At 41.3% G+C, this 22,015-nt stretch overlaps 1 protein-coding gene across 5 annotated transcripts in view; it reads right to left on the bottom strand.

The window, feature by feature from the left end:
- The window catches only part of MYO6 (myosin VI), a 124,106-nt gene that overhangs the window by 83,169 nt on the left and 18,922 nt on the right, over window positions 1-22,015 (bottom strand). For all 5 annotated transcript variants that reach the window (XM_044421628.1, XM_044421629.1, XM_044421630.1 and 2 more), the window contains exon 2: window positions 6,189-6,321. In XM_044421628.1, the coding sequence (XP_044277563.1) occupies window positions 6,189-6,305 (117 nt within the window). In that variant the 5' untranslated portion in view covers window positions 6,306-6,321. The remainder of the gene's footprint in view (window positions 1-6,188; window positions 6,322-22,015) is intronic.

The raw sequence follows: 22,015 nt of genomic DNA, 5'->3' as shown, positions 1-22,015 counted from the left end.
AGGGGCTATTTTGGAAGTACGCCCATTTTAACTGAAGTAATTCTTCCTATCCAAGAGATACCTAGGTCTTTCCATACTATAAAATCTTTCAAATTTTATTTTTAAAAAGTGAATTACAGTAAAGATAGATTATGTGATCAATATTAGGAGAATATATCCAAATGTTCAACTGACATTGACTGACAATGGCAGTCTAACATTTGTCTATTAGGTGTATCTTATTCATCCAAATAAATGCTGGTACAATTAGTTAATTTTGCATCCCCAAACTTCCCCTATCATTTGGATCTTGTGCTTCAGCTTCTGAGAAGAGTCCATTGGGTCAGTTTGAGCTACCATCTGCCACATGCATGCAAAAGATGCTCTAGACAGTTGGTGACCATAAGCAACGCATCAGGGAGGGTGCAGGAGACAGAGGAGAGGCAAAGATGTTAAAGTCTCACTATATAAGTACAAGTCTGGTAACCCAATGCTGGGTGTCATCCATTGATTTCAATAGGCTTGCTGTACATTCTTCATTAGTAACTTAAGTTTCATTGCTTTCAGTAGGTTTATGCTACATATGACCAAATAAATTAAGCCAAATGTTATTTCACAATTGCCTTTGTTCCTGATTTTTACACCATTTATATTCTGACTAGTTCAAATAGCTATACAAAGGGTCAGCACACAATTTTGCTACTTTTGTCAATCTCCAATAGTTAAGGGCACAATAAGAATGCAGACCACAGAATCCAGGAATGCATGGGAAGGACAACCAGAGAGAAACGCCAAACTATGACCCTGGATCCAAAGCTCTGTATTTCCCATTCTTCCTATGGAATCACTGCAAGTACCGAGCATTCAGCTTCTCAGGGAGAAGACAGTAAGTAGTTTCTGTGCATGCAGTTCCCTGCAAACATGGTGAAATCACCAAAATGACGCCACATTCTGGAAAGTGAGAGCAGCACAATGCAAGCATTTTGATAGCACCACCATATGTCTGAGATTAAAAACCTTAATGAGGATCTGTTTTATCCAGAAAAAAAGCAGACTGGGAGGAGGCCAAATAATTATCTGGACAGCCAATCCAGATCCTTTGGTCTACTTTCCCACACCAACCCTAGATTAGATGACTATTGATTTTAGGTTGAACTTGGAATACGTCTACATGCCATATGCCCAACTCAGTGAAATACAGCTGCTTTGCTTTTAAAAATAAAACTGACCAAATGGGTTTATATCAGAGGACACCATGTTATCCATTACAAAAATGATATACAGACAAATCTACTCTGGAAACTCTTGGGTTTTTTCATCTGTTAGGTCCATCTATATATATCCAACTTTCCTCTAAAGTCACATCCATGATGCCTCTTCTCTCCTTGTTGTTGTGAGGCAGAGGTTCAATGTAATATCCAGTCTTAGGACACGCAATGCGAAGTAGCTGCACTTCAGTGGCATTACAATGGAGAGGACATAAGCCCAACTCTACTTTTCAGTCTGTCCAAGTTCAGGGCACCTCAGGGACAGCCCTTTGCCCAAGTCTTATCACAGAACTGCAGCTTCCTTTTAAGGAAAAACCTTATGCCAGTCCATTTTAAAGAGCTAATCTGTTACCACTTAGTTTTCATGAACGAAAAGGGCACTTGGATTTAACATAAAAGGTAATCATATTATTGCTAATGTTACTTTGTACTGTATCTCCCATCAGTCCCTGCTGGTATGACCAATGTTCAAGTAGCACGGGGAAAGATTCTCTCTGAAGGACAGTAGACTGCCTCCCCCAGGACATCGCCTTCTTGCATTCAAAGAATTGCATTTGAATGAATCCTTACAGTCACAGGGCAAGGTGTTGTTGCTCTTTGCCATCAAGGCATCTCCAACTAATGGCCACCCTATGAATGGAAGTTCTCCAAAATGTCCTATCTGTGACAGACCTGCTCATCTGGTATAAATTCAAATTTGTGGCTTCCTGAAGATCATTAAGGTAGGGGCAACCATTTCTTTTTCTATACAATTGACCTATAAAGGAAATGCAAACAACGGCATGTCCCTCTCCTCCCTATACAAAGATATGTAAAGACCTATGAAAGACCAACAGAAGAACATACTATCTGACCAGGATAAAGTAAAGAATGGAAGCAATATACAGAACAACTTCATGGAAAAGTATGATAACTCCTTCAAAGAGGAATCCTATGATTCAAAGACAACCTACAATATCAGAAAGTGAAGTGAAAGCTACTTACAATGGCCAAGTCATCAATTCAAAGGGAGGTGGTAGCCAAGAAATTGGAAGATGACAGACTTGGTATGATAGCAATGAAGGAACTAGAAGAGATCAACCACACTATTCTATTCCAAATCACTATGTCTAGGCATGAAATCTGGACAATGAAGAAGTGAAGGGGAAGAAAAATGACATGTTTTAAGACAGTACCGGAGGTGTTTTGCAAATACCCTGGGCTGGCAGAAAGCCAAACAAGTGAGATCAAGCAAGACCTTCCCTGGAAACAAGTATGACAAAACTGACACTGTTGTACTTCAGGCACACCATGAGAAGGGACAATTCTCTGGATAAGCAGCAGGCTAGGGAAAGTTGAATGCAGAAGAGGAATATAAGATGGATCCATTCCATAAAGGAAGCCAGAGCCCTGAGTTTGCCAGAACTGAGCAGGGCTGTCAAGGAGGGGACATGCTGGAGGACATTCATGTTCATAGGTTGGCCCCTAAGTGGAAGATGATGTAGTGCCACAGAACAACAACTCATTGAGTCTGAATGTTTTTTTCAGGCAGGCAGAGAGCAAAAACATCTGTTACCTTACAGAAATGACTTGCTGATAGATAGCTTCCCTTATACAAACTCCACCAACCTGTCCCATAACAGAGATAAGTGTTTTCGCTCATTTTTGGCTGTCCCAAAAGAATTAAATCTTTGTTCCACTAATGGTGAATGCCGACAGGCATTGAAAGGGCATGAAGAAGTAGGCAGAGGCATAAGCACCCAGTTAGAGTCTGCCAACTGATTATTTCAATCAGGAAGGGGAAAAGTTCAATTTAAATTACTGATTTGCATCAAGTTTATCATCAAACTTTTTCATACATTCCCAGGACAGTTTTATCCACCTTGCTAAATGCGTCTTCTGTCTAAATTAACTCTTCTGCCTTAGTTAGCCAGCTTCCACCACCACATAAATACAAAAATCCTATCCAGTCTGTCTTCACTTAGTGTCAGAAACAGAAACTGCACACCTAGAACTTTCCAGAATTCACAGCTCGGAATTAGCTTGGCCGGAGCCATTTTTATGGGATGAAAAAATGAGTGCCTATCCTTGGGAGGTGATTCAATGTGTGAGGGAGATTAATTCATCTTATGGGTCTGTATACATAGGATTAGCTTGTTTACTTACATATACTGAGAAATAAAATACTAAATTTCACCTATCTTAAAAGGTTTTTTTTAATCCAATTTATTAGATGTTAAACGCTGAACTGTAATTACAGTTATTCATCCACCCAGATTTGGACAGGGGTAAGTAACTTGGGGCTTCTCCAGTGCTTTGGAATACAACTCCCATGTGCCATAGCCATCTTGGGCAGTGGGGTCCAGGACTGTGGGAATTATAGTCCAAATCATGTGGATGGCACCAGGTTGCTTATACCTGAGTTAGAGGATTCAACCAATATTTGACTGCAGATGTTTTGAACAATAAAAGAGTTCATAATATTTTGTTTCTGGCTGTTGCTATTTCTGCTCACCAGCTGAGTAGAAATATACCAAATATACAAATGTATACTGTAAGCCAAATATACATTTATACTGTGTTGGAAAAGTCTGTCAGCACTCTTCCAAGATGGGTGTAGGTTTTATAAAAACATATCAGTACAAAAGGAAACTACCTCTGAGAATGCCGAGATAAAGCAATGTTAAATTACTGCACAGTTAAGACAGTCCCAGCATACCAAGACCCTCTTCTCTATTGCATCCTTAGTTTTCTGTATGCCATCAACAATTTGTCAAATGCTGTCTCGCCATACCATCTCCTGGAAGCCTAAATTTACCCAGAAAGAAGCTAAATGCGTTTACCACACTCTGAGTTCTCTCTTCCTCGCAGAAGGGAAAGGGAAGCATCATTAGACCTGGTTTTACACTATTCCTGGGGGAAAAAATCCTGTAACTTCACCAGACCAGACTTCTTCCTTATATACCATGCTCCCCCAAAATAGGGAAGCCTGCAACTAAACCTCTTGACCTACGAACTAGTAATTTCCTCTGTTCCTATAGGTAAAGAAATCTTTGCATTAGTTCAGAACAATGCTTTTACTTTAGGCTCTTCCACACACATTCCAAAATGCATGAAGATAAGGAAAAAATAACAGAGGGTTTGAGGCAGGAAGAGAGGAATTCCTCTTCCCTTTTGTTATGGGATGCAGCTAAAAAAGCTAAAACCCACAAAGCTAAAAAGTAGCATTCCAAAACTTGAACAAGATTTGCCAAACCTGTTGCCAAGCATAAGACTGCAATGGTTTACTGCTTCCAACTAGCTGTTGGCCAAACTACACACACACAATGTCTGCTGAAAATGGCATTTTGCTCCCACCACACTGGCCAGCACAAATGATGCAGAGTGGAAAACAAAGCTGTGGCATCATGATATGAAGACAGTTGTCCTAGGCATTGTGGCAGCAGCAACCACAAATTTATAGTCTGATCTGGCCTCAGTTCTTCTCAAAACTAAACCTCTCCTGCTCCCAGAAGCACACTCAGCATAAATGGGTATAAAAATGAGAGATTTTCTGGGTATTTTTGCAGGAGCAATATGCCAGACAAATAACAATTTCACAGCACAATAGCCCTTATGATTCACATTCAATGTACTGTGACAGACTTGAAATCCTGTTTAATAGATCCATCTTCATTTTCCAACACTGAATGTTATAATATGAACATAAATGACAACCATGTAAAATGCATCATCCTTTTGGTTTCCTGTGGCCATACTGCATCTGAAAGATAATTAGACGCATATAAATACTGCTAAAACATTTCCAAATGAGCCTCTTTACACACATTGTTCACAATCCAACACACTATGAAGCATTAATGTTGCTTCAATATGCTGGATTATGTCCACTGTTGTTCATAGCATAGAGATACTTCTCAAGTTTCTTTAAAAAGTCACCGCAGTGACTTCATTACATGTAATTTGAAGTTAGTCGGCAATGGGTTGGATTCCCTGTGAATTTGTGACCTCATGGTAGTGTATTTTGAAAATATTAGTGCTACAAGAGTGCTATCCTGGAAAACTCACGTTCTGGTTCACTTGGGAAGCTTCACTGGATATAGATCTTTAGATCATCACCCACTGTGAGCACAAGATGATGAAAGAGCTTGAGGAGTAAGCAGCAGTCCACATTTGTTTGCCTCACTTGAGTACAGAACACCTGAACAGAGCTAGTGTTGTTCCTGAGAAACTGGGAATTGCCTGAAACAAATCCAGTTCCCCACATCCAAGGGATAAATGAAAAAGGAAAAATAGCAGCTGTTATATATACTGTGGCACTAAATTTTGGTTTGAAAGGTCACAAGAAAGTACTGTTTGGTCCTGAGAGGTTGTTTCCTTCCAACAGCAGCCCACAGGAAAGCACGGAAAACCACATTTGCAACCAACTGGAGTTTCAGAAGCAGTCTGCAATGTGTCATGCCATCTACTGACTCAAGTTAAGTGTGGCAATGAATATTCACAACACTTTGCTTAGGCTGAAGTGCCTTCCTGGACCACAGCCACAGTTCAGAGCACATTGTGCGTGCCTACCCAAGTAAATAAGGCCCATTTGGAGTTCGGGAAGACTTAATGAAAGTTCCAACCATAGGGATCAAGTCAAAAGCTCCATATAATGTTCTGGACTCCTCAACCAATGGGATGTTTTGAGATGCAGGGACTTCTAGCACTACAGTGCAGCAATCCTGCCCTTCCTCCTTTCATACATTGTTTCCAGTAAGAAAAAAGATGGAAGCAGCAAGGGGAAACATGGGAGGGTTACAAGTGGGCATTGTCACTGTATGGATATTCCATGAAATTCCATGAAAGAGGCAGGGCAACCACACAATAAAAGCTTTGACAAGAAGCACTGTCACACATAGCGCGTACATTTTTCCTTCCAGTAAAGCGAGTTCTTAGAAGTCACATTTCGTAGACACTTACCTTGCCTTTTTGAGTAACAGGTTCAATAGTTAAGCTGTCTGGTCCAATGTCAACAATCACTCCCATCTGAAACCCATCTGTTGGATGTGGAGCCCACACAGGCTTCCCGTCTTCCATTTTGAGGAACTATTTCCTAGGGAGAGAAGAAAACCTGTAGGTAAGACTGTTGTGCATTTCTTCATTCAAGTTTAGCTTGAATATCTATTTCAAATATTGGGAGGGAAGATATGTCATGCTACAAAAGAACACAGACACTACCTCTTTACCAGGCAACAACTTTTCATCACAACAATCAAGTGTAACAGATGGCATATGTTTGTATAATTGCTCATTATTTATTACCAAGAATGGAAAGATATTGGGGTGCCCAAAACAAGCCAAACCGGATGACTTGCAAAGCCACACGATGGCATGAAGCGGTGACTGGCATAGCAGCATTATTTGGCAATGTGTGTTCAAAGGTGGTGCATTTACAAGATCTTTATAACCCTGCAAGGAACCCAAGGAAGCGAACATCAGCGGCTTCTCTATTTTATCCTCACAACCGGCTTGTGAGATAGGTTAGGCTGGAGTCCATGACTAGCCCAAAGTCACCCAGAGTGCTTCATGGCCACGTGGGGCCCGGAACCTGGTTCCCTCAAGTCCAAGGCTAACCGTCTACCTACTGTGCCACCCTGGCTCTCCATAAATCACCACCTGCTGACACACTTGCTAGGAGGCCATTCACTGATTGAAAGCACGAACTACAAGAGTCTCTCTTCCAGCCAAGCCAGTACCTGGCAGGATTTGACAGAGGAATGTAATACGTATTCATAAGATGGAACTATCATGCACTCATTTTAGTCTGCCAAGGCTCAAAACATGCAAAACAATGAGTTACAATGAAGTTAAGAATTATTAACAGACTCCACAGCATTTCTCGGGGCCTGAGTATGCACTATGGCTTGCCGGGTCCAAAAAGGGACTGAAGGCCCTTGTAATCTGTGGAACTTTCAGTCTTCTTGGTGGAAAATTCAACACAGGGCAGGAAATCAGTATAAGTAATCCATATTTTCTGGAAAATAATAATTGATTTTTCATACTACAAGGAATAATCTGTCTTCCATTTAACAGCATATTACTTCCAACATATTTTTATACTTCACTTCTTGCTTATTTCAGTTACAAGCAAAGACAACAGACTGGGAAGCAAAGACAACACTTTTTTTGGTTTTCAGGCAGAGACCCAGTATATGAAATGAAGTCCAACAGCTCAGTACTAGAGGGAGCCACCAAAAGCTGGTTGCCCAGGGATGGGTATCCCTGGATTCTCTGGAGGTGTAGATGGATGTAAATCTTGCAGTAACAGGCTCCACACAGGCACAGAGCATGTCTGTGTGTGCGATGCACAGAGAGCATGAAGAGGGGGCCCTGCTTCCCCACTCATCACACACTGGGGGACATTTTTAAGCAGTTTTGTTTTAGGACCTGTTCCATTAAATAAAAAGGAACGTTGGGTTTGGCACTAGAGATTTTTGATACAGTCTGAAAGCCTACAGGTAAAGTCTCATGTCTGAGGAGAAAGCAAGCTCAGGCAATGGATCTCTTCCCCTTGCATCTCCAGTTGGCCACAAAACCTCTTCAGAGAGCAAGAGAAGCTAAAAGGTATTGCAAAATGGCTCTTCCTAGGCTTCAGTCGGAGTGAGGACAGGGAACTGCCAATATGGGAACCCTTGCATGGGTGTTAGATGGTCCCTTGGCCTGACTTCGGCTCATTTCCCACTATGTGCTCTCCAGATGTACTAGACCACAACACCCAGCATTCTCTAGCCACTACGTCGGAATGGAGATGCTGGGAATTGTAGTTGAGCATCTGGAGAGCACCCTGTTGGGGAAGACTATATTAAGGATTGTAATCAGGGAGTTTCTCTTATTCCCTTAGCAAATTTATTGCTGTATCCATTCTTCCTTGCTGTTCCCTATATATTATGCACTTTTATTACAAAGTAAAATTTCATGCTTTAAAAGGCACAGTATGCCAAGAGAGAACTAGTAAATACCATCAGTACTTTCCATTGAATTGCTTTTCCAATGCCTTCATTGAGTTCAAAAGCCATTTCGACTGAGGTTTCGTGGGAACAGCTGCAATATGGGAAGCGGCCAAATACAATTCTAATCCATACACAGCTGCTCTGCATATGCATAACCTATGTGAGGAGCTTGCCACAAAGTAATGAATTTCCACATCTGGAAAACCTCACACATTTGGTTCCAAAAATGCACTGGTGAGAGTGCAAGCATGCCAACAACTGTACGTATTTCCAGAAAGGCATGACACATCTGCACAAACCACGGAATGTGGCTTTTGCACATAGCTTAGGAGGACCCATGCACTGAATGGCCAATTGCCATTTTTGCACTAGCCAACTGACACTGTGCGCACGTCCATGTGAAGGAGCACAATCAGTGATACAGTCTCAATTTAACATACATTAACTACACTGCACATGAAATTATTTTTGGATCTTGCACATCCTAGCAGACAGCTGATTCTTCTGGTGATTATATCCAGATGTACCCAATATGGCTTTTTCTCATTCACAAGACAAAAAGCTCAGTGGTATTGATTTTATAAAAACAAAAAAACAAAAAACAGCCACAACTGCACATAATGCTAATCCAGAATTTAGTGTGATGCTCTTGTGCAGAAAGATGCTCCCAACTCCCATACCATGTGCTTCAGAGGAGAAATGAGTAAAAGATTCATATGGCACCTGTGTTGTGGATCTTGAAGGGACTCTTGGCAGCCCTTCTGGTTCCATTATTCCTCTCCTGCTCAAACTCCAGTCTTACAATTACTGATGTCAAATCACATTACAAAGAGTGAGAGGGGTTGCTCACAGCTCCCATGCTGCAAAGTTAAGATTAAGTTGGTCCTGGAAACAAGATGCTTTGAACTAACCTTGAAGATGGGAGGGGAACAAGATGGCCAACACAGCCATGTCAAACTGGGCACGTCTGTGTAAGACCCTCAGCTGCATTCATGAAACCACTGGCTGATTATTGTAACTGAATCAGTAATATGGTGACTTAGTCTTGCTCGATTACAAGCAAGTGTAAAAATCAGCTCTCCCAACCTTCTGAAAAGGCTGCCATTCCAAGCATCAATCTTTCAGTCTGAGATGTGGCAGATGGCTCATGGGGTGGCTTCCTTGGTGGCACCATCCCAAGCTTTGGAACACTCTCCCCAAATAATCTTGCTTGCGTCTCATACTGTTTTTCTAGCGCCAGGCAAAACACCCTGATACTGTCTTTGAAGCAAAGACATAAGTCCAAAAAATACAATGAAGATCAACTGTGCTCCCAAATCTGAAGACCCCATTAGGTGAGCTGGTCAATTACATATACTAGTTTGAACTCTGGTAATTCAGCTTATCACATTTGATAACCTAGTCTAATTGATGTAATGGAGCATGTTCCTTATGGAAAATGAAGCCAGACTCCACAATGTCCTTTTAATTACAAGCAGTAATTTATCAAGTTCTTTTTTGCTCCTTAAATCGTTGAGCTGGTGCAGAGGTGAAATAAGCATTCTGATGTTTATCACTTATCAGAGTCAGGCATGGGAAGCAGAAGAGAGTGTCTGAGTTTTAAAACAGCAATTATTTTGTATATTAATTATTTACACCTTCTTGGTAAGAAGAATGGAGGGAAGGCCACAGTTAATGAAATAAGAACTAATGAACTACACTTGATATTAGGTATTGCTTTTCCAACCATCAATCACAAAACCATTCAACAGGAATGCAAGTGAAATCATCTGTTTCAAGGCCACTAATCTAACATAAGGCAAGAATCCAATCTCCTGCATAGGTAAAAAGAAAAAGTATTCTGGATCGGAAGTCCAGTCTATACATTTATTCATACATGCATAGGGGATTGCAACGGGAGTTCTGAACAAGCATACAGGGAGAACTGAGGAAGGACAGGTACTGAAAGCATGACCTTGATCTGCACATGACCAGGGAACTAAAGTGGCTGGCCACATACCTTGGGCAGGTTAGAAGAACATGCCACAGGTGGGCACAGGAAACTAGAATGCAGGGTCATCCCATGAAGCTGATTGGTGGCAGATTCGGGCAAGATAAAGTACTTCTTCACGCAGCATAAAATTGAACTGCAGAACTCAATTTCACAAGATGCAGCTAGAGCCACTACTTTGGTTTCACAGAGGAGAAGGCTATCAGTGGCTCCAAGAACGGGTGAATACATGGCACCCCCAGAATCAAAGGTGGAATGTCTATGCATACCAGTTTCTGGGGCACATGGACGGGAAAGCATGTGTTGCATTCATGTCCTGTTTACATGAACAGAATGCTGGACTAGGTGGACCCTTGGTCTGATCCGGCAGGCTGGTTCTTATATTTTTATGATAGCTTGCTATGCAGCTGACTACACTGTGCCAGAACTGGTCCCCTTTTCTACAGGTCATCTAAGGTGCCATTGTATGGATCCATTTTATACCTAGATGCAAGTATATGAATAATTCGTAAGGAAATCACACAAGTCCTCCCCATGAGTGGACTGTCCCTGAAGCTTCTCCTGAGGGATTCTTCAATTTCCATTGCAGTGGGAAAAAAAAAACATTCTTTAAACGGGCATGTTCTAGGGGCCTGTATTTCTCCACCTTTCTAAAAATCCTATTAACCAACCACAAGGTGGTGCTGTAATAGAGCTGAAGCACAGTGGATTCTTGTCCTATCATATTGCCTTTGTTCCAAGTTTGTCACAATTTAGAATAGAATACCAGATTCTCCTTGCTCTAAAAATAACAATTAAAGGCTAAAACATGGGAAAAGCTCTGGAAGCCAACAACGTCACCAAGGGATAGTGAGTACAAAAGTCCTGAGAAAATCATATGGGGGTTTTTCTCCAGGGCTTAAAAGCAAAACATCCTTGTAAACGTCACCAAACTATCATTTGTTTCATACTAAAAGAATAAACTTAGAATTCAAAGGTCATTCTAGGCACTGAACAGGTACAATTCAGATACGTCAAGGAAAGGCTGATATGCTTTATTACTCTTCTTCCTTGTATACAACACAAATCAAAGCTTGTGCTTTTGATTGACCACAGTTTCCCACTAAGTACCATAGTGGGGGAGCTGCCTTTTTGTTTTTCCACTAGTGGGGTTAAACTAGCTTGATCCCCTGGTTAAATATTTCTAATTTGTTTATTTAATACATTTCTTAAAGTTAGAACAAACAACAGCATTTCCATCAAGTTTCAACCTTAAGTGAAAGCAGAAGCTTTGATGTCGCTCAGCAGGAGAGCACAAGGAAGGAAAGGCAACACATCAGTCCAAGGCTCATGACGGGCCTTTCAGAGCATTTGAACTAAGCCACCAATGGGACAAACTGCAGTGGGAGAACCCGGCACACAGGTTGAGCGTGTTGTGAAGTAATGCATCTCTCACGGTAAAAGCACAACAACAAAGCATAGAATAAACTCATAGATCAGCTAGCAAGCTTTCCTTGCTAGCTGTCAAAATACCAGGAGCTGCTGCTGCTTCAACATAGGAGTGTATTTAGAAAAAACCACCCACCACAAGCATGCACAAAGAGGCTGAACTGGCTTATTCCAGAATTCCACCATCCCATTCTGTGTGGCATATTCCTAAGTCTGAAACACTGAATTTTACTGAACTATGCACTAGCATTGGCCCCTGTCCTCTCTCAAACAAGTGAGAAAGGAATATATCAAATCCTTGCTCTTAGCCTGGAATATAAGCTTTCAGTCCGTAAAAGGCATGAACTGTGATGTCACATAAGCATAGTCAGTTTGGGCTATTGAAACCAACATTCACACAAACTAAGGAGTTCAAACACGAGCACATTGTTCAGAAGTAAACGTTTGTACATTCATAATGCAAAGCAAGTTTAATTTATGTTAACTTGGAAGCCTTCGGCTGCATTCCAAGAAGTTCAAACACCCGATTAGCCTGGTCATGTGTGCTCAAGCAACATAAAGCAAATCCTTTTTAACAACATCTGTATTCAGTTAGACTTGGCTGGTGGCCACATTTATTTCTTTATTTAGAAATGTAAATGAACTGATAGAAGTCATCTTTTCTTACCAATATTTTGAAGCCGTTTTTACTTTGGGCTCCAGTTGCTATCGTGACTCTAGACATGCAGGAGTTACAGTAGGTAGAGGGTCGCTGCCAAAGTCAAGAGGGCACCTCGTATTCAAGCGGCTCCTACGATTTGCTATAATATTCAGGCATACAGCTGTATGTATAATCATAGCTCTCTGAAATACTGAAAAACATACTGGGTCTTAAGAAATCACCACTTTCACAGTCCTCTCATTTATTCTGAACATTTGAGAACAGCATTCATCTCAAACCACCACCAAAACCAAAGGAACCTTGTACTAGGGAGGCACGTTGCCAGATGCTTAAGTGGGTTACACTGAACAACTCCCAGACATTTAACTTGTATAATCTTTCAACTGAGTCTACAGGAACAGGTCAGTTGGCCAAGGATGTGGCTATTGCTTAAATTTCAGTTCCCACATGGGATCTTTAGATCTTGAATTCATTTGTTTCCTCAAGGGACAGACTATTTCTTTGTCACCACATTTGTGATCAACATCTGAGTCATCAACTACTAGACTGCAACCAGGCTGTCTGCATTGGTTTCTTTAGTTTATTTTAATCTGAAATAAGGATATTTTTGTTTGTTCTTCTCAGACCAGCTTTACACAATCTAGGACAGATGGTAGCTCCTTAACATTAGGCACTAATAGCCAAGTTAAGAGGAAGTGGAATCATCCAGTTTCTATAGGCCTAAACATCGGGCAATCAGTGTTAATGTGAACACACCTGACTGCAGTTCATGTCCAGAGCAGGTGTCTCTTCCTCTCTAGCAGACTCAGATGAAACTTGAGAAGCATCTCTCTTTTATTCATACTTAACATGTTAGAGAACTGTAATTAAGATAGCTTTCTCCCAATATGCAAGAAGCAGCTGCCCATGTAAGAAGTTGAATCCAACTGGAACTTCCTTGCCTTCTCTCCCTTTCCAAAATGCTTCTGACTCCACAGCAGTGTGGCTCTTGACGCTTGAGGACTGGATAGCAGGAACGCTGGAGCCTTCTTAACCGGTCCGCTTTCTTTGCCTGTCATTTCCTGACTGGAGCAAAAAATTATATTGCCTCTCTGACGGCTCGAAAATGTCTCCCTCCTTCTCCAAGGTGGGCTTGTTCTCATACTCCACCCGAGCACCTCCACTATTTGATTGTGTTTACATTTGTTTATTAGATCTTCACTGGGTAACCTCGAAGCTCCCTGAGCATCTGCCTACCTTTGCCATTCACCCTCTTCCTCAAAATCAGACAAAGCCAAGCCAACTATACTGCACCAGAACTGGTCCTCCTCTCCACAGTTCATCTGATGCCATTGTATGGATGCCTTTTATACCTAGCCACAAGTATATGACTCATTCAAGAGGAACTCACATGTCCCTCTGATCAGCTACTTAGCACTGAAGAGCCATTAGCTCTAAACAGCCTTTCTGGAACATGTGTCAACTAGTCAAGCTCCTTTGACCTTCCTGTTAATTACAGGAGTGTATCATAGCATCCTCCTTTGGCAATGAATTCCACAGGTAATTGCATGTTATGTAAGTATACCTTTTCATTTGCTTTAACCTCATTTCTTTTTAGTATAAGAGGAAAAACAAGTCACCATTTAAGCAAAACAGGATTCTTTTGCTATTCTGCTGGAAGGTAACTTGCTTCTTATGTGAAAACATTGATTTTACTATGTCCAGAGGTCAAAAAAATTAGACAGCAATACATTTGGCACCAGAGAATTGCGTTTGGGAGGAAAAGCAGCCCTCAAAATCCTATCCAATGATTTACTTCTATGGGCTTCTCCACTGCACCCTATCTGCCTTTAGCTAGATTTGACAAAATCAGACACTACTGTAGCTCATCTATACATAGAATATTTTTCTCCTATTCTCATTTACATTTCAGTTCATTTTTTGAGCCACATTTAATACAATTCAGTGTTGCCCATTACTACACTATCCATTCCTTTATAACTTTGAAAAGTATTTTGCTTCATTTTGAAATAAGTTGCCCCAGATAAGCAACACCGTTGCAAGTGGCAAATGAATTTCTGCTGTCCAAAGTCTGCAGTTTTAAAATCATTTATTGAAATAGTGCAGAAAAAGTTCAACTTATTTTACAGCTGAGTCCTGCCATTGGCTGGCTTACTAAATGCTCTTTGAAGAGCAGGGAAAATATCAAGGACTTTTCAGAGAGATTTCCTTCACATTTCTTCTTTGAGATAAGCACCAGCACGAGAAGTACACTTATGAACTTTAAATTCTTTGAAAACCAACATCATGTTCATATGTGCAGTAAAGATCTGGCATATTAGATAAATATTGATTGTAATTTATTTTAATAGTATATCCCACTTTTTTCCCCAGAGAGAAACAAAAGTGACCGTTTGACATATATTCACTGCAACTTCTTCTTCCAAAAATATCCATTAAAAGCATTTCTTCCAGTCATCTTTGCAAACTACTCCTTTACATTTTAAGTTAACCAGAACAAAGGAATGAGTTATAGTTCTATTAATCTTCCCACACTTGACTACATTCTTTCATTGAGTGAAATGAAGCTACAAATCTCCCCAACAGTGAAATCATGCCTGAATATTGCCCCTGGAAATACACATTTTGTCATATCCTTTGTTGAGGCTAGAAACAGTAATGTTTTTATGTTTCTAGCATAATAGTAATTAATGAAACAGTAATGTCAAGTGGAGGCTTTTCCATGCAAACCTTGGCACATACAGCCTCTTAAATTGCTACCTTTACCATTCAAACATCTGTGATAAAACTTTAAAACCAATGCTGTACTTTATCCAATGCACATCTCCCCCACCCTCCCACCATAGTGTATTAGTGGCTACCAGCCATCCCCAGGCTCAGCAAGAACCCAGCTGGTTCCCCCCCCCCCATACTTAGCAGGTCCCCCAAGCAAAAGCGGTCATTAATCTGCAAATGCTAGATTCTGCTAAAAATAAACAGATCCCTATTACTCTAGTTCAGCTTTCATAAGCTTGCCAACACCTCCTCCAGCTGGAAAATACCTCCCAGTTTGGTGCCATCCTTCAAGTCTCACAATCTCACCACCAGCAAATTTACTACTACTTCTCATCCATTGTTACTTGCGAAAATACTGAATAGATACAAGAAAGGATTATCCCCGGGAAATCTACAAGTCACTTCCACTTAGATTGTTCCTGTTAGGCACTTCCTGTTCCTGTTAGGTATGCTGGGGTACCATGCACTAGACCCTCACAACTGAACACAAATTAGCCCACAGGCAACAATGCCATGTCAATACTTATAGTGGAGAGCTGCAAGTGTGCACTTGTGAAAGATGGCCAAGAAATAATGAAAAATTATAACCCTACCTGTGTACTTCTGAAGTGCTCCCCCCCAAAAAAAAATATCAAGTGACAGTCTTTCCAAATGACATTTTAGCATCAGTAGAAGGGCAATCAATGGCAAGTTTGCAAATCTGAGCAGCACAAACTTTTTGCTCCCCCCTCCACCCTTTTAACACACAATAGAATATTGACCTATTGTGGACAACACAACTCTAAAACAAGCCATAGTTTCTCAAGGAGGCTTGCTCATAAAAAGCCAGCCACCCTGCAGATCTCATGCCAGGTTTGGATGACACAACAGCTCACCATGGGTGGGTGCCTGTGGTAGGTGGTGCTGCCATGCAAATGAAGTCCAGGTGATGGTTTCACCATATTCTTAAGGAACATGTCCAACTCCCCTGGGTGTATTAAGAGGCAGGATTTGACATACATGTTGTGTCCCTCTGAAGGCAAGTTTGCCTGTGTCCAACCCATTCCAATGGCAGCCAGAGGAGGGAATCCTTTTTTTACAAAATGTTTTGGTAAGGAGAAGCTTGCACCAAGGATGCTGGTCCCTATGGAAAAAAATGCAAACGACCTCAATATCCTGTGTAGTCACTGCTGACAAGAGAAAAAGGTGGGCTGGCTTATGTTGAACTAGGACCTTCTAAGCAGAATAGGTTGAAGAATCTGAACAGCACAAGTGAGAAGTTCTAACATACGAATATCTTTAATCTACTGTGTATAGCCTTTAGTTTAGTTTTTTTTGTGGGGGGGGAGTTGCACATAAGGTACCACTTTATTTTAAAGTAAACTAGATTAAAAGTCTCAATGGGTAGATGTTCCACATATTTAAGGGTCCTAAACAGGGCCCAGATTAGTTCATGAGCTAATGCTCCCAACTGCAGCCAATAAGTCAGAAATGGGTATAGATGCAACCAGGACAGACAACAAGCACCTTGTCCAGGACCCCTTCAAACCTTCAACTAGAGCTCAGTAAGGTCTCTGGCACCCAAGTGTTATAATCTTCCCACCTCCTTCTCCATCAAAATGAGAAACACCACACTACAGGGCCTATAGCTGTTTTAAAGTGGATAAGAGATTGTTAATGAACTGAATTGCAGCATTAAAGGCAGCTTTTGTATATTTAGAATTCTCTCCACATGCCCACACTTTGCAGACAGCCTGTTTCCATGAAGATTCAGCACAGAAGGGAAAAGATCTACTAGCTGGATCTTTCTGTGCCAGCCTCTCTCACCTTGGTGCTCCCTTCAGATATGTTACTACAGTTTCTATCATCCTAAGCCAACAAGGAGAGCCAGGCTGGGATAATTCTGTTCTATGCAGGACGATTTAAGGATCAGTTCTGTGCACAGGAAACTGCTGGCTTCAAAAGGCTGACTGTGACGGATCACAGAAGGGAATATGGAAGCTTTCCATAACACTGCTTATGCAATTCACTGACATATATGCAGCATTGTAAACATATGCACCAATCAAGTTTCTTGAGCTGAATTAGTATTAGCAAAATAATTAGAGGCATAAAGACATCAGAAAGTTTACCATGCTGCTTTCCTGGCAAGCGCAATCATGTGGCCTTCAGAGAACAGCTTACAGGAAAGAGGTTGCATCACCTTCATTTCTAAGTGATGAAGGTGACTGTCCGATCTTACTTTGTGTGTGCTTAGACTTAGGCCCAGTTTGAACATAACGCTAATTCATGGTTTGTTGCCTTATCCCAGACTTGTCTGGAAGACCACTGAACTAACCATGTTTTCTTAGTCCAGAGCTGGATGCTTCCCTCCTCCAGCCTCTCCTGCCTTGCATCTCAAATGCTTTTGCAGCACTGCAAGTGAAGAGTGAAAATACCACGTATTAGAAAATTAAAGGCTCTTGAAATCCAAATATCTTAGGAAATGCAAGGAGTACTCCTTTCCACTGCCCATGGAGGATTGAGAGAGAAGCATGACAAGGAATGCCCATGCCTAGGAAGGATGTTGAAAGGAGTTTTAAGTTGTCATGTGCAACCATTTCGACTATGAAGCTCACTGGGTGACTTTGGGCTAGTCACTCTCTAACTTGCCTCACAGGTCTGTTGTGAGAATAAAATGGAGTGATAAAGGTCTACATAAACCACAATGGATTCCTCACATGAGGAAAAAAGCAGACTACGAAGGCAATAGAACAAAACAAAGAACTTTGACTGGGCTACAGTCGACAGCCATAGTGTTTATCTCAATCCAATTCAATTATACATAGATACATATCGCCCTCTCCATATAGTACAAGATGACTATAGATAGACCCCAATATATAAGGAATTTGGGAAACAGACGGAATTCATGTCAACATCAAATTCCTCACATTTTGGTTGATCCGGATAGCTAGCCATAATTGATGTCACGATGAACTTGCCCCTGCTCACTCCTTGCACACCTACAAAACAATGTGCATTTTGTTGGGCTCTGGAAACACTCTATAGCAACCTTTTATAACATTGTACCTGTCAGAAGTGTTTGGCCTCAACTCCTATCATCCCCAATCAGCATGTTCATTGGCCATGGGCTGCCATGTATGATAGCTCAAAATGTGAAGGGAACCTGACTGCAGAAGGCCACTCAGTAAGAGATTCAAATTGCTTCCATTTCTGAGAATCTACTACTATTCCCAAAGGTCACTGTGACATGAAACCAAACCACCTTCCTTCCCTCCTTCCATAATTTGGCAAGCATACAGAACTAAAAACTGAAGCAGGAAGAGTATCTTCCATCCAGTCCGAAGTGAGACCTTGATTCCCTGGGATGCATGGAGAGCTCAGGAAGTTTCATTTCATGTGTGCAACTCAGATCAGTGGGTTTGGTTCCTAGAAGACCTGCCATCATTTCTAATCTGAGATTTGTATTAATGGGCCAGAAGCATTTATTCTCAAATTTGATCAAGGACTAGTTTATTCAAAATATGTATTTGCATTTTTAATAAACGTAGCACAACATGGAAAAAACATTACTTTAAAAATACTGTAAGCATAATGTATAATTACTTTTAATTATTCTACTGCCTTCCCTATGAGGACAGCAAAATTAATTGCTATTTTTATGTATTCCCCAAGAGAAAGAGAAAGGTTCTAAAACCTTTCTTCAAAACATAATTAGATCAACTCCTGCCAGTCACTGCATCAGCTCTGTTTTGTTACTTGCTCCATTTAAACCCATTATCTCATTATTCAATCCATTAGGGAGGTGGATAAAGCCAAAATCATTCTTAAACATGCCTCAAATAAACTTAAATGGCTTATATATGCTTTAAACTGGCACATTCTGCATGTGCAAATGCATATTCACAATCCCTGAACTACATCTATGAAGCTTCGTTAAAAAAAATCCCCTGAAGACTCAGAATTATTCCCTTTCATCTCAATACAGCGCCAACAGCTTCTCATCTATTTCTGTTTAATCCATAGCTAGGATTAGGGGTGCAGAAACTCTTTCAAAACTAAAGGCCAAATTCTGTTTCAAAGAAGCTCTCAGCAACTGCATTCCAAAGAGAAGCTAGGGACAAAGTCAAGAGGGACAGAGCCTAGAACACAAGAATTTTATTTATTAATTTCATTTTTGTGCCTGATCCCAGCCCCATATACAAAGTTTGCCAAGACGTTACTGTGGCTTGAAGTTCTTGCTGCCATAACTATGCCTTGGGAGGCATTTCAACCTTTAAAATGGGGAGGGAAAGGGATGTTCGAGGCAAAGGGTCTGACCTGCTGAGGAACCCTGGGACCCCAAAGTCCCGCATCCTTAGTCTAGACGACAGGTTCAACATTATTCTTAAGACATTCCATTACATACACGTTAAGGGCTCTTCCATAATCTGGCTTTACTCAAAATAAAGTTTAAAAAATTGCACTAAGGAAGGCATGGAAGATCCCACAAGATACAAGCAGGGGCTTTCCTCCATATATGAAGATGTTTAAGTCCCATGTATCTAAAACTCAGTATGCCCAAAAGACAAATTCACAGCTGGAAGAAAAAATGCCCAATACTAGCTAGCACACTGCTGCCTCACATCCAAGCAACATCTACCCCTGTGTATGAATGCTTTTCTGAAACACTCAGAAAGCTCCTATACCCTGGGTGCCTTTGCAGTGGTTCTTTGCAACCTTGTCAGTTCGTATATCAGAAAATAAGCCACCAAACCCAATACTGGCACCCACATCCAGATTGGCAGTGCTTTTAAAATTCGCTAGACAAAACTGTGCTGTCACTCTGCAAATACTTCTTGACTTTCTACATGGCCTTCTAGGGAAATGAGTTACATGCTGCAATAGTTACCAACCACCCAGGATTATCAGAGATATTCTCATGGTTAACAATTCAAATGGCTTAGCCTCACCTACAAACCAGAAGAGCGAAACATGTCTATTAACACCAAGCCGGCATTACTACATGATTCTTATGTTTACAACATATAAATGGAAGTGGAGCTTCCACCCATGCTTAGGTGTGACTCACAACATTACTCTAAATGACCATGCCCTCTCCTGAAATAATTATTTTTAGGTCACTTTATCTCATCACCATTTGTGCTTATGTGGTTCATTTTTGGAGCACTCTTCTGAGAGCTATATTCATTTGAAGCTTATGAGAGTTGCCATGAACAATGGAGGTCCAGCTTCCATCATACAGTACTCACAACTATGAGTCTTCCTCAGTAATGTGGGCCACCAAGGAGTTGTGTGTGTCTTCTAGATTGCATGAGGCAGCCTGACAAGCCCGGTCAATTTCCCGAGAGCTAGCTGCATGTTCCAGAACGGGGTAGGCAAGATTTGAGTCCAATTTTAGCAACTGCCAAAATGGGCACCAGCACAAAATGGCTGCCATGGGAGACAGAATTCTTTATAAAACTCAGGTAACCTGTCCAAGAGACTGGGGGGGGGGGGTTGCAACCCTAATATATACAAATTCCTTTGACTTTGCCAACAGAAGCCTGCTTCACAGAAGACACTCCTTTTTCTCTTCCCTCACATCTCTCTGCTGGTCAACTTATTCCTCCCAATCATCTTTTGATTGTCACCATGGAACAGCAGCCACACCCCCTCACCAAAGCTCACTACCCACTGGCTCTCACCCACACACAGAACAAGGACCTCTGCTGGCCAGCCTTCAGAGAAACACTTCCGCACTCCATGCATCCATCCTGCATGCACCAATGTTATGTTTGCACTTCCACTTGCCCCTTGGTCTCCTCCTCACAGTGGCACATTAAAAAACAACAACTCATTATTCAGGTTTCCTCCAAATTTCCCACAGATCCTTTCACTCATGTTCACTTCCCTTACATTCAGGCATTCAAGTAGACAGCCCTCTCTCGATTGCTCCAAGCTGACTCCCCCATCTTGCTCACCTCTTCCTCCTTCCTGGCTGGTTTCCCACCATTGCCCTACCTGCCTGCTGGCTTATAATGCCTTTCCCAAACCCTTGCTACTCTTTAGCATCCCAGCTACTCCCTCTCTCTTCAACTCTTCTTCATCCCACTTACCAGAGAAAAGTGATAGAAAAAAGCTTTCTTTTTCCGCTTTTGGTTGGGAGCCTGGATAGTCCTGCTGTCTTCTGCTCCCTCCATCTTCTAAGCTTGTCCTCAGTGCCATAGGCAATCTGGGAAATTAAGATGGCAGCAACTGGAGAGCCTCCCTTTGCTTTGAAACAGTCCTAGCTGCCAGTAACATAATTTTTCTGTTAAGGAAAGAAGTAGTGGAGTGGTACCTCAGTAGGCACGACCCAAGATGCCCCAGGACACACTAGTGCTCACAGGTATATTCATTCAGTGGAACAAAAAATAGCTCATATTTTCAATTACATAGTGTCCACTTAGATAACATTATCTAGAACAATATTCAGTTATCAAATGCTACAAATCTCAGCTTAGAACTGATATGCCTAGGAAGGCTGTGGCTTATCTGTGAGTAATCTGAGGGGTCAGTTTCTTTCAAATTAATCAGTAAATCAATACTCCGTATGTTTCAGAGTAAACAACCAGGGTAGATTTTAACATGTAGGTCTTCTACAACAGATGCTAGTAATGCTTTAGAGAAATCCTATAGCGCTGTTTCCATTACACCATCCCCTCCATAGATCCTGAGATTCACTACAACCTTTCTCAACAGGGGGATGAGTTCAATTTTAATCTTCAAACAACATCTCACTCCCTTATATATGAAACTGGACTTGTAAGCAAAGACAAATGAGGAATCAGATGATAGAACATGATCATGTAATGACATCCGTTCTTTTTCTGCAGATGGGTAATGGCTGCTAACAAATGTTTTTTAATGTTACAGCAACACGGTTTCCTTGGGCCTCTGTTTAAAAATAAATTGCATGGCTACATGGGCCCTGCATGAT

Source organism: Varanus komodoensis, unplaced genomic scaffold, assembly GCF_004798865.1.
Source record: "Varanus komodoensis strain SLA01 unplaced genomic scaffold, ASM479886v1 scaffold12, whole genome shotgun sequence".
NCBI lineage: Eukaryota > Metazoa > Chordata > Lepidosauria > Squamata > Varanidae > Varanus > Varanus komodoensis.
The sequence above is the reverse complement of the archived record's forward strand: the minus strand, read 5'-3'. Positions and strand labels throughout refer to the sequence as shown.